Here is a 14312-nt window from a genome sequence, read left to right as displayed (position 1 = left end):
GGTATTCTGTAGTGATACTTACTTTCAAGAAGAACCTTCATGTTATATCCCTTGAGAAGATCTGTCAGAATGTTATGCATAAAATAACCAGATGGAGTGAGCCTCAGATTCACCCAGGCAGTAAAACCATTGATCCTGGTTCGTAATGACATTGTTCAAGAAGATGAAGCCTGTCTATGCACCTTGTCTATGACAGCATACAATGTATGACAACTTTCATTCTCATCCACTTGTTGGTGACCATGCAGACAAGATCAAAAGCAATTGACCATCACAACCCTTTTGGTGACAACAGCTTCTTTGGAGGGTGGTGACTGAACATACCGGTACTTCTTTTACCACTATTTCACATTTCGACCATTTCCAAACATAATTATCTCTAAAGAAAAGAAAGAAACATACATGTAAAAAAACTCAAACATTTTTCCCAACATACATGTAATCACCATTCAGGCTCATCAACATCAGATACTCAAACACGTTCATTGAGTAATGAGTGGGTCTCTGTGACACTAGTATCCTTAAAATAGTGACTGGTAACCATGAACCTTGTGTTTCATGGTAGTAAGACCACAATGACCCCCTTTAGACTCCCTCTCTTTCCTTGTTGAAGTAACATGTATCAATACATTGTGGAGAAGCCTTGGAATATTGTTGACATTTTTGTTTTTCAATAGACCATTTCACAGCTCTGTGCTCAGTTACCAGGCCTTTGAATAAAAGCAAGGCTGGAGTTGACCTAGCTTTGATACAAACCTCATTGCTTTTCTTATGTAAATCATGTTGCTGTAGTGTTAACAAGTTTCTATTTACATATTAAGAAAAGCATTGAGGTATGTATCAAAGCAAGGTCAACTCCAGCCTCGCTTTTATTCAAAGACCTGGTAACTGAGCACAGAACTGTAAAATGATCTATTAATAGACCATATTCGTATTCTCAGTATTGGACTGGAACTAGCTTGCAATGGAGGCTAATGTTAGGAAGCCTCCATTGCAAGCTACTGTAGTTCCAGTCCAATACTGAGAATACAAATATGGTCTATTAGAATTGATGGAAAAGTCACTAAATCACTCAAATGCGTACTTAAAAGTCACTTAAATAGTTCATAATAAATTCCATGATCTTTTATACTCAATAATTTAACATCAAATATTCATTCATCCTGTGGATTATGACAAAAAGTCACATACACAAGAAACCTGAGTATAACCAGCATGTATCTTTCTCTTGTGTGAAGTTTTTTGTAAAAGAAAGAATAAGCACAATTGTTGAACATCTTTTTTGAAACCTTATATTATCGTGATTACAATATTATTACTGTGTATGAACTACAATGTCTAAACAAATTCCCTTGACAACCAAAGCAGATGTAAACATACCCCGAAATTAATCCAAAGAGCTTTCACTTCCTCCTAAACTTGAAAAGCATAAGAAGAGACAGAAAGTTTATTTAATTCACCTTAGTCCTGCCCATCAAAAATTTTACTATAGAGTTGCCATCTAGTTTTCGGACACCAGTTCCCAGCTGTTGTAGAATCAGGCGATGGTAAGTCCCCAGGGAGACTGGTGCCAGATTATTTACATAGTCAATATCAAAAGCAACAAACAAAATACACTTTCAGATGCGCATTTCGCTTCGCTTCATGATGCCTCCAACAGTTAAGACATTTGATTACCTAGTGATTGGTGGTGGTTCTGGTGGCCTTGGCAGCGCGAGAAGGGCCTCAGTTCTTGGAGCGAAAGTTGGTATAATAGAGCATGGCAGACTTGGAGGAACATGTGTGAGTATTATTAGGTGTCAATAGTAAAGGCGTGACGGCTTATTAAATGCGTTTCTGGTATCCCAAAGCCACCTTTTTCTTGCATTAGTTAGTTTTCTTGGTATCCATGTTATAATTTGATTTTACCAAGATCGAAGTTTATTTTTTCCAATCTTGGCTGTAGTTGGAATTATTGAAAGACGACTTCGATTCCAATTCCTTGTAAAGGTTCGTCTTCTAGGTCAATGCCACTTAATTGGGACCCTAATAATTGTGTGATGGTAAAAGATTTCACATTTTCTGCACACTTTGCGGTGTGAACATGGTTTGATGAATATTGACGAACATAGTCTGTTATATTATTTCGCTTTAGTCATCAACTCAGACAAGATCTGCCTTGTAATTTCCGTGTTGCACGGCTAAGTTGCTTTAAATAGAACACCGGCATGTGGTTAACAATAATTTTAGGGAAGTCAAGTCTTTGAAAATACTTTCTGCATAGAAATTAGACAAATGACATTAAACTGAACAAGGGAGTCAGGATGGCTTAGTGGCTATCAACTGCCCCTCCCACCCCTACAATCCGGGTTCAACCCTGGCCTCGGCCATAAGGTCTTATGAGGGCTGACTTCCAGTCGATTATCAATCTGACTCTGAGGGTTTTTCTCTGGGTACTTTGGTTTCCTCCTGCATCAAAATCAACTCTTAGTCAACTTCACCCGGCTGCAGGCATTTACTAGACTGTGAGCAGTCCCTTCATAATCAGTCGAGCAGCCCTCTTTTCTGAGGCAGTCTTTTTTTGTCTCACGAACGAATAAAAAGACCTAGGGAGGCTTGGGAAGAGGAGAAAAAGAAGGGACTGCACCCTTTTCTGTAATGCACATGTTCAGGAATCATGACCAAATCTGGTAATCTAATAAGTGAATTAAATTAATGAATTTAATTTAGTGAAAGTGATATGAAAGATGGTTCTGCCTGTTTTATTGCAAATGTAAATAAACACTCAAAATAACTACAGTAACAGCTTGGGAATATCTATGTGCATGTCGAATTCAATCAACTATGCGGAAATGAAACCATAAAAAAACTACTGTATTTTACTTTGAATTTAATGAGCGACACTCCAAAGAAGCCTGGTAAAAAGAGAGGCAGAAAAGCTAAGCAGAATGAGGCCTCAGATTTTGGTGGATTTGCAGAATAAATGTTAAATTGAATGTTGGAGTGTTTGGCAAATTTCAACGGTGTGATGTTCATCTATGACTATCAAAGACAAATTCTTGTTTAGGATGGCTGACTCTTCACAATCATAAAATCTGAAGACAGAGCTTGTTCTGCAGAAATAATGACTCAATATGTGTTTGAAGCCATTTCTTCAGTACCTTGCTTCTGGAAGGCAACTAGCTAGCCATAGATAATCATTCGACCAAATCTGGTCTTTGGTGATGCTGGAACAATGAACCATTACCACGATCGGATGGCATTTGATTTCAGTCACCCGTACCCCTTTTTAAACAGGACAAAGGGAAGGGAAGGAAAGGAAAGGAACTTTATTTAAGTGTCTAGTCGTTCTAGCGCTGGAGCACTAATTGGGGACACTGTAAACTGAAGTTAACAATCAATGCAAGTCAAGTCAAATGCTGGTTTTTGAGGAGAGGGGAAACCGGAGTACCCGGACAAAACCTCTCGGTGCAGAGTAGAGAACCAACAAACTGCCGAGTCGAGGAATTGAACCCGGGTCACATTGGTGGGAGGCAAGTGCTCTCACCACTGCACCACCCCCTGTACCCCGACAAAGCTCTCATAAATAACAGTCTTGCGGAAACCATACTTGCCCAATAGGAGAGCTTTGACCACAAGTTTCTGCTTTAGTTTGGGTTCAATGTTTCCCATTTGTAGGGATGAACGATTGAAATCTACTGCAAAAGCCATATGTTGCTTATAATTGATGCACAATCTGACAAAAAATAATTAACTTGTCAAAAAAGATCTGATAACAGTGCATTGTCAACGGACCAATCCAAATTTCCTGTTGCTTGTGCAATGGGAAATTTTGAAGGCATCAGTTACGGAAAAGGTTGCAGTCCTTCTTTCTCTCCTCTTCCCAAGCCTCCCTCAGTCTTGACTGATTTACAAAAGGACTACTTACAATCTAGGCAGATACCCTCAATAGGGGAAATCTCTGGTATCCTTGAGTTAAAGTTGCTATCAAAAGGGAAGGCAAAACTGAAGACTGAAATAAAGCCTTCATCAATGAATCAAATTCCTCCATTGGCCCTAGTCTTCCTTTACTCCCCTGTTTCTGATTTACAACACTGCATATCCTAGTTATGGTTACTGGTTAGGGTTAAGGTTTAGATTAAGGTTCGTAACCCACAATTTGCAAACCAAAAGAAAAAGAAACAGTGACTGCTAATGAAATACCTCAGCTAATACAGGTCATGTGAACCCTCCATCTCAGAAGGACATCACTGTTCTCTTTGTGATAGACATCTGGTGCCAGTTGTGTTCATCATAGATTTGAACAAATAATTGTTTAAAAAACTGATTGTGTAATGGTTGTAGATGAATTTCAGATTTTAAAGAGTCTGTCATTATAGTCTTGTACATGCTGATTTCATGTTCACCTCTGTTTTTTTTCTATTAGGTTAATGTTGGATGTGTTCCAAAGAAGGTTAGTACAAGCAGTGTCAGAGAGAAATTTCAAGAAAGCCCAGTGTTCGAAAAAAAAAACCCTGTACAGTTGCCTGGAACTAGTAGATTTAAAACTTGAGCAAGCAAGTTTCTCAGACCACTTGCCCAATGGGCAAGCGCCCAAGTTAATCAGTAAGGGAATTCAAAGGATTTCTAGTGATAAACAAATATCCAGTACCTACCGGTATTTCTCTTTCTTTCTTTTTTAATAAAGGCAAGTGAAAGAAACAATTGTGCACTTGGGCAAGTTGGTCATGAAGTTTGCTTTCCTAATGGGAAAGTCAGAATTTGAACTTTTTCTAAGCCTGCCATCATGCATACGCTGTACTTTGTACACCATTGAGTAGACTAAAAATAATTTTTTTCCAATGACTGTAAAACATCCTTTGAGTTCCTTATCTCTTTGCATCACATGTAAATAAAGATGTATCTAAAGAGGAAATAAAAGATATTTTAATTTATTTTTTGTGGATTTTCTTGTGTTAGGTGATGTTTAATACAGCTGTCCATGCAGAATACATTCATGATCATGCCGATTACGGCTTTAATGTCACACTAAACAACTTCTCATGGGAGTAAGTTTTCTTGTTGTGTTTTGAGGATTTTTTAAGGGCCACTCTTATAAAGTTATAATTATTTTACTGAATTAATACCCACAGGACGGTGAAAAAATCAAGAGATGCATACGTGAAGAGATTAAATGGAATTTATGAGAACAATCTAACAAAGGCAAGTTTTTTAGTTAATAGAAATATTATTCTACTCAGAAATCATCAATGGACAGTGAACATTACTAAGGTTTTTATGCTTAACTGGTAAAGTGCCTTTTTCCCTTTTTTAGTTTTTTAATGAAGTACATTTAGATGGCCCCTGATAAAAGCTTATCAATTTTTTTATTGCTGTCAACCTTCGTTGAAACTTCATCGTGATTTTGCAAAATAAATACTGACAAAATGAATCACAACATCTGTATTCCGTCAGTAAATACATTCAGAGGATGACGGGAGCTAACAAGGGACTTAGTGCAATGCTTTTCATTTTCATTAAAAAAATGGGTTAAATTCAGAGCAAGAACTACATCCCTAGTTCTTCAATAGTGATTAACTTGGAGGATAGAAAAAAAAAAGCTGCCGTCTAGTTATATACATGTAATCTAACCTGCAAAGTTTACAAATCATTGCTTGTGGTTTAACAGGATAAGGTCGAGTATATTTCAGGCCATGCTGTTTTCACACCTGACGGAAATGTTAAAGTGGGTGGTGGTGTATACAGTGGCAAACATATTCTGATTGCATGTGGGGGAAAGCCAACTGTTCCTGATTTTCCAGGTGGGTCATTCAATGCAGATTTTTGCCATTTGCAGACCATGAATTTTTCCTTAACATTAGATTCCCATGTTCATGTGTACGAGAAAACATTTTGTTTTTCCTTGACCAGTCTCTTGGTCAGGAATAATAGAAGATAGGTCAAAGAAAAAGATACTGAGTAGTAAAATTGTTCATGTGCATTATCAGTCAAAGGTAAAATTGTTAAAAGGATTTTGACAAATCACTGGTGCACAATGACCACACCATGTGGATTTTTGTTTAAGACCTTGTTCTACGAAAACCACTGAGATGTGGAATGCGCCCAAATTACTGAGACACTGCCCCACACATTTTCCATTGTTGTGGTTGTTCAGATACACCTTGACGGCAAAAGCTGGCTACTGCTCACACCGTGGGAAAGGAATTTCAACAAAATGTTTAACTAAAGTGGGTGGGGCAGTCACTTAATAATTCAGGCCCGTGCCAGAGGTCGGGAGGCGCAGTAGCCTCATGGTTAGAGTGCTCGACTCCAGATCGGGTGGTCCTTTTTCAAGTCCTGGCAGGGGTCATTGTGTTGTGTTCTTGGGCAAGACACTTTACTCTCACGGTTCCTGTCTCCACCCAGGTGTATAAATGGGTAACGGCGAAATGCTGGGGGTAACCCTGCGATGGACTAGCATCCCATCCAGGGGGGAGTAGAAATACTCCTAGTCGCTTCATGCTAAGGAAACCGGAGTTAAGCGCCAGTCTGATGGGCCTTCTGGCTTGTAAGCAGAGACTTTTTGTGCCAGAGATTGGTGGCTTTGAGAGTATATACAGAGTTCTTGGAGTGAATTACCAACCTGGGTGGCACAAGAACAAGAAGGCCACCCATGCCCGCTTGTCCTACAGAGTAGAAATTTGTTTGCTGCTATTCCCTATTTTTACTGAAGTATTTGATGATGTTCAAGTTCATGAAATTTGCACTCAGTCTGATTTAGTGGCTTTTCTATTAAATTTGATCACTGATGACAATGTCAAAACCATTGATTCTATAATTAATGTATACATTTGCCAATTTGCTTCCTTCCCACCCCAGCTCATATGCAATGTAACCTTTTAACTTCAATAGTGGATAGAAGGCGGGAGGCGCGGTGGCCTCATGGTTAGTGCGCTTGACTCCGGATCGAGTGGTCCGGGTTTGGGGCCTGGCCAGGGATATTATTGACTTGTGTTCTTGGGCAAGACACTTTACCCCCACGGTGCCTCTCTCCACCAAGGTGTATAAATGGGTACCGGCGTAATGCTGGGGGAAACCCTGCGACGGACTATCATCCCATCCAGGGAGGAGTATAAATACTCCTAGTCGCTTCATGCTACGGAAACCGGAGATGAGCACCGGCCTGATGGGCCTAAGTTCCTATGCTCGTAACAGAGATTTTACCAAGTAGATGGAAGGCAAAGCGATCTAAACACCGTGAAATCTCAATATCAATCAATCTCATTATTCTCGCCTTTAGAAAGAAACAAAGAACCAAGCAAACACACACACCCTATTTCCTGGCGCCTATTAAATACAATGTAAAATGACATGTGTGAAGTCTGTCTTGAGGAAAACTACAAAAGCGAAGACTCAAACTGGAACATTGAGAAGAAATTGGAAAGAACATATTTATTTGCATCTATTTCTTCTTTTTTTTTCTTCAAATTATTGTTAGAGGTGGCTTGCACTCTTAGTTTTCGTTATTACCATGGGTAAATATTAGGAAGATCCCCTGAAAGAGTGACAGCTAAAGAAAACCAAAGGGGTCTTGGTTTTTAGGGTCTTAGTTCTCCAGGGTTTAGGTTTCGTAACAACCTCATTACTTGTTGTGATCTCATTTCTGCAGGTTCTCAATATGGAATCACCAGTGATGGCTTCTTTGAATTGGAAGACCTCCCAAAGTAAGACTAAGACATAGCTGACACAAAGAGAGCTAACTGGGCAAAAGTTTCCCTTAAGTCTTACAATTTAATTTCTGTGCTACATTTAAGTTATACTTTTTTGATAGCTGCAGCTGAATATACAAGTTTACTGTAAGTTTTATAAATTTACCGATCATTTACCCAACAGGAAAGTGGCTGTTATAGGTGCAGGATACATTGCTATTGAGTTGGCAGGAATATTGAATGCACTTGGCTCTAAAGTATCATCCCTCATAAGATACGACAAGGTAGTCAATGGAATAGATTTTTTTTATGTCAAGTATTCTTTTTCGTATGCCTCTAACATTATTTTTCAAGTGTCTCTTCCATATTGTCCAATCCAAGCTGTTTAAAAGGTTTTTTAGTTTCTGCAAAATAATTTTAAGCAGCTTGGTTTGTACAATACTGAAGACACACTTGAAAGTATTGTAATAATGATAACATCATTGCAGCTGGCAAGTAAGTAAGTGATCTGGTTTTTTAAATATATCATTAGGGGCAAATTTTCTTTTGTGATTGTCAAATGATTGTCCTTTAACAAATGGTTTTATATTGCAGGTTCTTCGAACATTTGACTCCACATTGAGTGAAGGTGTAACTGATGAAATGGTCAAAGCTGGAATTGAGCTCCACACTCATACCTCAGTAAGATGCCACTTGATCATGTTCCTTCTCAGAACTTAATGCATTAAAATTACAGAGATCCTCATACTCTTTAGATCAGAAATGTGTAAATTTTGCTTTGCATCTTCCCTTTATTAATGAGTGGCCCTTATGTTTTAAGATGCAAGAGATCACAAAAGATGATGCCACAGGCTTACTGACTTTGCACACCTTGAAAGACAAGAAAGAGAAGGTGACTCTGACAGGGTATGATTGTGTATTATTGGCTATTGGAAGAGTTCCAAATACAGACACTCTTGGATTAGAAAGCTTGGTAAGTTATTGTGCTGTGCTAATAAATGCAGTGAGGTTATGCAAGTAAAGTGGCTGTTTTTGATGATTTACTAAATAAATGTGAGCGTTTTAACTTTCTGTTAAGTGAATGTTGTGTAATTTTTTCAGGGCATAGATATGGATGCAAAGGGCCACATAATAGTGGATGAAGTAAGTTTGCTTCAACTCATTTAATAATAATTTCATAATTATAATGATAATAATAATAACAATAATAATGATGATAATAATAATAATAATAATAATATTATTATTATTATTATTATTATTATTATTAATGAGGGTGAACACTAATTACTGGTAACCCAGTAGTTTACATAGTGGCCGTCAAATGAATAAAGCAACTATAAAAATGAACACAACAGACTTAAGAATCCCAACCGTTAGGAGGCAAACCGGTTGACTATATACAAGCGCAGCTCAGGAGTTGAGCCGAGGGACACTCACAACAACTCCAGCTGGTGGTCAGAGCATAACTTGAACCCGGGACCTCCGGATCAAGTCCAGCACCCTAACCAGTCAGCTTTGCTGCCACCCTAATTCTTATCACATGCTTTGAAAGTGCACGGTAAAGCTGTGCCAGTCAGAGATACTCTGCTCACAACAGAGATTAAAAACTCAATCGCTGATTATTCTTGCTAATGAGTAATTCCATAGGTTTTGTTTGCCCAGCAGCCATAGCGGTTATGCTAAGCCGAGGCATGCACTTAATAGTAGTTCTTGTAAAGCCATGAAAGAAGGAAGATCTTATATCCATTTATTTTCAGCAAACTTGCTGTTTCTGGCTGTCTTTTGCAGCATCTTTTTTTCTCAAGCGGTTTATGGTTACAAAGCACAAGCTGATGGACTGGAGGAACTCACTTTTAACATATTTTTGCTTTTTTTAAAATTTAGTACCAAAACACATCAAGACCTAATGTATATGCTTTAGGAGATGTGTGTGGCAAAGCTTTACTCACCCCAGTGGCCATCGCCGCTGGGAGACGATTAGCACACAGATTGTTTGAGGGCCAAACTCATTTGAAGCTTGATTACGATAACATACCAACTGTGGTGTTTAGTCATCCACCAATAGGCACTGTGGGACTCACTCAAGGTAAAAACTTCACTCACCATTGAAAGTTCTTTTGAACTCCATGCAAAATCATCAATTGCGACTAACCTAAAATGTATGTTATATTATCATTTGCTATAACGGTAAACTGGTTTATGGTACTTGATTGCCGCATGGAAACCCCACGGCCAAACTTAAGTTTCAATCTTCAATGCCTAAAGTCTTTAGGGTCAGAACTCGATTGTAATGTCACAAATAGCAGAAACTACACTTCAGGGTCCCCTTGGTACCTAAGTATGGTATTAGATACACGTAAAATTTCTTGTAGACCCTAACCCTATAACCAATTTAGATATGTAACAAACTTAATAACTACGATAGCATTGTGATTTTACTGATCCATCCCCAGTTGTTCAAACAATAAATAGTGCTATCCACCAGATAAATCACTATCCAATGGATAAGTAATAGCAGAACCAATTGGGCTATCGAATAGATAGTGATTTATCCAGTGGATAGTGCTATCCACCCTTCAACCAACTGGGGCCTGGTATCTAGTTTCCCGGTTATATTTCCGTGTCAAAGTACACTAAATGGAAAATCCCCCAGTTTCCCCACCCAAGTGGGTCCAGAGTAAGAAAAGTAAGTTCATAGCTCTAGATTCTAATTTTGGAGTTTCTTAAACTTTTCGTTCAATGTAATTAATCAGTTCAACCATCCCATACTGGGCAGTAATAATCAAAACAAGAGGTATGACAGTAGTACTTTTTTGGGGGAATTGGGTGGGGGGAGGGGAGGGGAGAGGGAAAGAGAGGAGTGGGAAAGTTTCCATATTGTGGTTGATAAATGGAACGGAATACAAAAAAAAAAACAGTTGGCATTTCGAACGTTGGAAAAGAGCAATTTAGGGTGATTTGCCGTTCGAAAAAACGGAGCTTGACCCAGGAGGCTATCTGGAAATTAAGTGGTCAAACAAAGGAAAACCGAATAAGAGAAACGAGTACAGGTTGTTCCTCCCCACAGTATTCTGACGACCCTAGCCTGCGAACAGGCTCACTTGTAATTCCGTGCCTACAAGTGAGCCTGCTCGCAGGTTATGACGACCCTTATATGATCGCCGTATGATAGCGAACCAACCCTAACCCTAATTTTTCATCAAAATTAGTGCTTGGCGAAGGAGCTGCGCTCAGCGAAGGAGCTATTAATCTCATTAAGTCTTTGTTGCAATAAAGCCGTCGCATTGAGTGTCTTTGCTATCGTTTATTCACAGAGGAAGCTGAGGCAAAGTACGGCAAGGACAAGATCAAGATTTACAAGTCGTCTTTCACCAACATGTACCATGCGATCACAACACGAAAGACCAGCACCAAAATGAAACTAGTTTGTCTTCTGCCCAACGAAAAGGTAAATTGAAAGTCTTTCTAACCTTTCAAAGCAAAACTGTAATTTCTCCCTAATTACTCTACTAGCAACGCCCTTAGTAAAACCTTGTTGTCCTTTTCCTTGGACAATTACACCACACGCACCAGGAATGTTTACTCACGCAGCGCCAAGGAGCTTACAAGACCTAGTTCACCTTCAACCATAGCTCAACTTGATGACCAACACTGAAAGCCGAAGCCCCACAGCAATACGCTGCCCCAAATTTAATAACAGCACCGCATTTAGCAACTATACGAACGCAGAGCACCTTCATGGCAGAGGGTGAGCAAAATGTGGAAGACCTGAAACGACAACATCAGTCACTCAAGTCGATGGCAGCGAAAATCGAGAAGAGAGGCCATTGGTGCATCTCTCTCACCAGACTTGCTAACAATGCAGGCAAGAGACAAGGGTGCAAGCTCGTGGCTCAACGCCGTACCCCTTGAAGAGCAGGACCTGTCTTTCAATAAGCAACAATTCAAGGACTCGATTGGGCCATTCCATTTTTTATCCGCACCCCCCCTATTGAGGTACTTTACATTTCACCCCCTCGGAAAAGTAAACTTTTGACCCCCTAAGAAAAGAAGATCAAAGTGCCGACACACTCCCCGTTCAGAATTTATTCAAAGATCAAAGGTGCCGACACAGTTACCCCCTCAGAAACGGCCTTTAAAGACCCCCCCCCCCCTCCCCCCCAGAAAAAACAGGCCCTCAATAGGGGGGGTGCGGATAAAAAATGGAATGGCCCATTGCGTTACAATCTGCAACTGGCGGATTTGCCGAGCTATTGCGCACGTGGAAATCCATTCACTGTCAGCCATGCCCTGCCATGTATGAAGGAGGGATGTGTTGCTCAAAGACACGATGGTACACGGACCCTTCTCACGTCTCTGCTCAGCAAAGTCTGCAAGAATGTCGAGGTAGAGCCCAACCTCCTACCGATAGACAATGATGTATTCGACCTATGATCCACGGTCACCTTAGCCCCGAGGCTAGGCTTAAAGGCAGGAAGTTTCTCGTCACGAGGGGTAACAGCATTCTTCGATGTACGTGTTGCGCATGTGAACTCAACGTGTTTACCAGAACAAAGTACCAGCAAAGAGTTATTGACGTGGAAATAGGATTGTTTCCCCCCCCCCCCCCCGGTTTTTGGCACGAACGGAGGAATGGGGAAAGAATGCAAACTTTTCCTGAGCAAACCTAGTGGACAAACTTTCCCATAAGAACGGCGAGTCTTATGCAAGTGCGATATCTTGGCTTAGAACACGCATATCGTTTGAAATTCTAAGATCAGTCCACACATGTATTCGAGAGTCTAGAACCTCTTTTTAGAAGAATAGAGACTTTCTAGATGACTTAAGTGTTGATGCAAGGAATGCGGGCATTTTTTAAGGTAAAGGTAAAGGTACACGTTACTTGACGTCGGAAGTCCCTTTACTCTCTGGAGAGTACTCTCCCAGGAAGCCGACGGTGCGCTCATTTTACCCCCCTCTTTCCATCAGTGCTCCGTTTTAAGGGTATTTAAAGCTACTTAGGCTACACTGAAAGGAAAGAAGTCGAAACAAGGATGTGAGATCCGGGGATCGAACTCAGGACCTTATGCACCAAGGCCGCGCACTAACCGACTGTGCCACCCTTGCTTTAATGCAGTATTTGTAATGATTTTTAGAGTAGTTTTAGTTTTGTAGTAGACCGTGTATTTTTATTTATTTCTGAGGAGTTTGTTAATTTTTTAAAATAAAATTTTACGATACTGAAAACGATTGGCGTGGCTTTAGCAATTGACAGTGGACAGACCAAACGTCACTTTTTCTTTGCAAAAAGGAAAACTCTGCTTTGTCAGAGCATGTTTGTCTAAAGCCTGGTTTTCACTAGCGACGCAAGCCGCAAGCACAGGAGCGCTTATTTCACCTTGGAAACGGTTTGACGCAATCATAAGCACAAGGACCGAAATGTTTTCCTTTCCTTATGCTTGCAAGCGCTTTATGCTTGCGTTCGCTTTGCGTCGTGTGAAAACGAAACACGGCATAAGCACAAAGAAATTTGTTGCATCTGGCCAATAGGCCAGTTTCGTATTCTAACGGTTGGACTGGATCTAGCATGAAATGGAGGCTAAAGCGGGCAAATTTAAAATTTTCATTTGAAAAGATTTGCCCGCATTAGCCTCCATTTCATGCTAGATCCAGTCCAGCCGTGAGAATTCAAAAATGGTCTATTAAAGCACTCGTTCCAGATTCCCTGCGTCTGAGCATTTGAAGAAAATGGCGGTTGCCGTGGTTGATTTTGATTCTTATGTCGACTTTCGTTTTCACTTAGCATAAGCTGCTTATGCTTGCGCTTGTGCTTGCGTCGCTTGTGAAAACCAGGCTTAACTAACCACACAATTGCGTGGGGTAATTCCAGAATTATCACGACTACCCGGCTGTACCATCAACGCCCGTTGATTGGAAGCTTGACACATTAATGGCGCCCGCGCTCCTGTGAACCGTGATGATGGCGGCATTTTACCTGACACCTATTTGCATATTATTAAAAGAAAAGAAAGCTAATTACTCAGACCAGTTTAAACAATTTGGAGGGAATGTCTCAGTTGAAGGATTAATTCTACAACACTGTATTATGTAATGGCAATGTTATGGTACCAAATGAAACACCAATCATTTATAACAAGATGCACTCATTAATGTGACGTAAAAGGTCACCATGTCAAGAAAAGAGGCATTTAAAACACCCTTTATTTGCCTTTAAACGCATGTATCTCAAAAACGAACCCAATGAGCCCCAAATATTGTTTCATTGTTTCTAACCCAAACCCTAACGTTGGCTCTTTGAATCGTAACTTTCTAAGCTAAACTCAAATTTATTCAAATCAGAGTGGCATCAAACTATGTCTTGTTGGTGTTTTTTTTTCTTTTTGCATCTAATACCCTTTTTTCATGTCTTCTCAATAGATTGTTGGACTGCACATTCTTGGAATAGGCTGTGATGAAATTTTGCAAGGATTCTCCGTAGCGGTTAAAATGGGGGCTACAAAACAAGATTTCGATGATACGGTGGCAATTCATCCTACAGCATCTGAAGAACTGGTTACAATGCGATAAAAAACTGTACTGGCATACTTGCCGTGCAGGCGGGCAAGGAGGGGGGGGTGGGGGGAGGGTTATTTGGGACTCAAT

At 40.0% G+C, this 14312-nt stretch overlaps 2 protein-coding genes and 1 long non-coding RNA gene across 4 annotated transcripts in view; 1 reads left to right on the top strand and 2 right to left on the bottom strand.

Annotated features, from left to right (window-relative positions):
* The window catches only part of LOC137982092 (uncharacterized), a 34714-nt gene extending 33164 nt beyond the window's left edge, over positions 1–1550 (bottom strand). Inside the window, exons 1-2 of one of the 2 annotated variants that reach the window (XM_068829139.1) lie at positions 1381–1550; positions 23–379 (exon numbers count right to left, since the gene is read on the bottom strand). In XM_068829139.1, the coding sequence (XP_068685240.1) occupies positions 23–152 (130 nt within the window). In that variant the 5' untranslated portion in view covers positions 153–379; positions 1381–1550. The remainder of the gene's footprint in view (positions 1–22; positions 380–1380) is intronic. The other variant, XM_068829140.1, reaches the window with a different exon arrangement.
* Positions 1551–1574: 24 nt separating this feature from the next.
* LOC137982094 (glutathione reductase, mitochondrial-like) overlaps positions 1575–14312 on the top strand; it is a 13239-nt gene continuing 501 nt past the window's right edge. The window contains exons 1-13 of the mRNA XM_068829141.1: positions 1575–1782; positions 4406–4432; positions 4939–5027; positions 5112–5181; positions 5648–5780; positions 7628–7682; positions 7852–7951; positions 8262–8348; positions 8488–8640; positions 8769–8810; positions 9555–9756; positions 10985–11118; positions 14088–14312. The exon at positions 14088–14312 is cut by the window's right edge and continues 501 nt beyond it. Of these exons, the coding sequence (XP_068685242.1) occupies positions 1624–1782; positions 4406–4432; positions 4939–5027; positions 5112–5181; positions 5648–5780; positions 7628–7682; positions 7852–7951; positions 8262–8348; positions 8488–8640; positions 8769–8810; positions 9555–9756; positions 10985–11118; positions 14088–14237 (1401 nt within the window). The 5' untranslated portion in view covers positions 1575–1623 and the 3' untranslated portion in view covers positions 14238–14312. The remainder of the gene's footprint in view (positions 1783–4405; positions 4433–4938; positions 5028–5111; positions 5182–5647; positions 5781–7627; positions 7683–7851; positions 7952–8261; positions 8349–8487; positions 8641–8768; positions 8811–9554; positions 9757–10984; positions 11119–14087) is intronic.
* Positions 4770–14312, bottom strand: part of LOC137982095 (uncharacterized) — a 10264-nt gene continuing 721 nt past the window's right edge. Inside the window, exons 2-3 of the long non-coding RNA XR_011118607.1 lie at positions 9774–9822; positions 4770–4882 (exon numbers count right to left, since the gene is read on the bottom strand). This is a non-coding gene — a long non-coding RNA (uncharacterized lncRNA). The remainder of the gene's footprint in view (positions 4883–9773; positions 9823–14312) is intronic.

This window comes from Montipora foliosa, chromosome 13 (genome assembly GCF_036669935.1).
Source record: "Montipora foliosa isolate CH-2021 chromosome 13, ASM3666993v2, whole genome shotgun sequence".
Classification (NCBI taxonomy): Eukaryota; Metazoa; Cnidaria; class Anthozoa; order Scleractinia; family Acroporidae; genus Montipora; species Montipora foliosa.
This window is presented reverse-complemented; position numbering and strand designations above follow the sequence as displayed.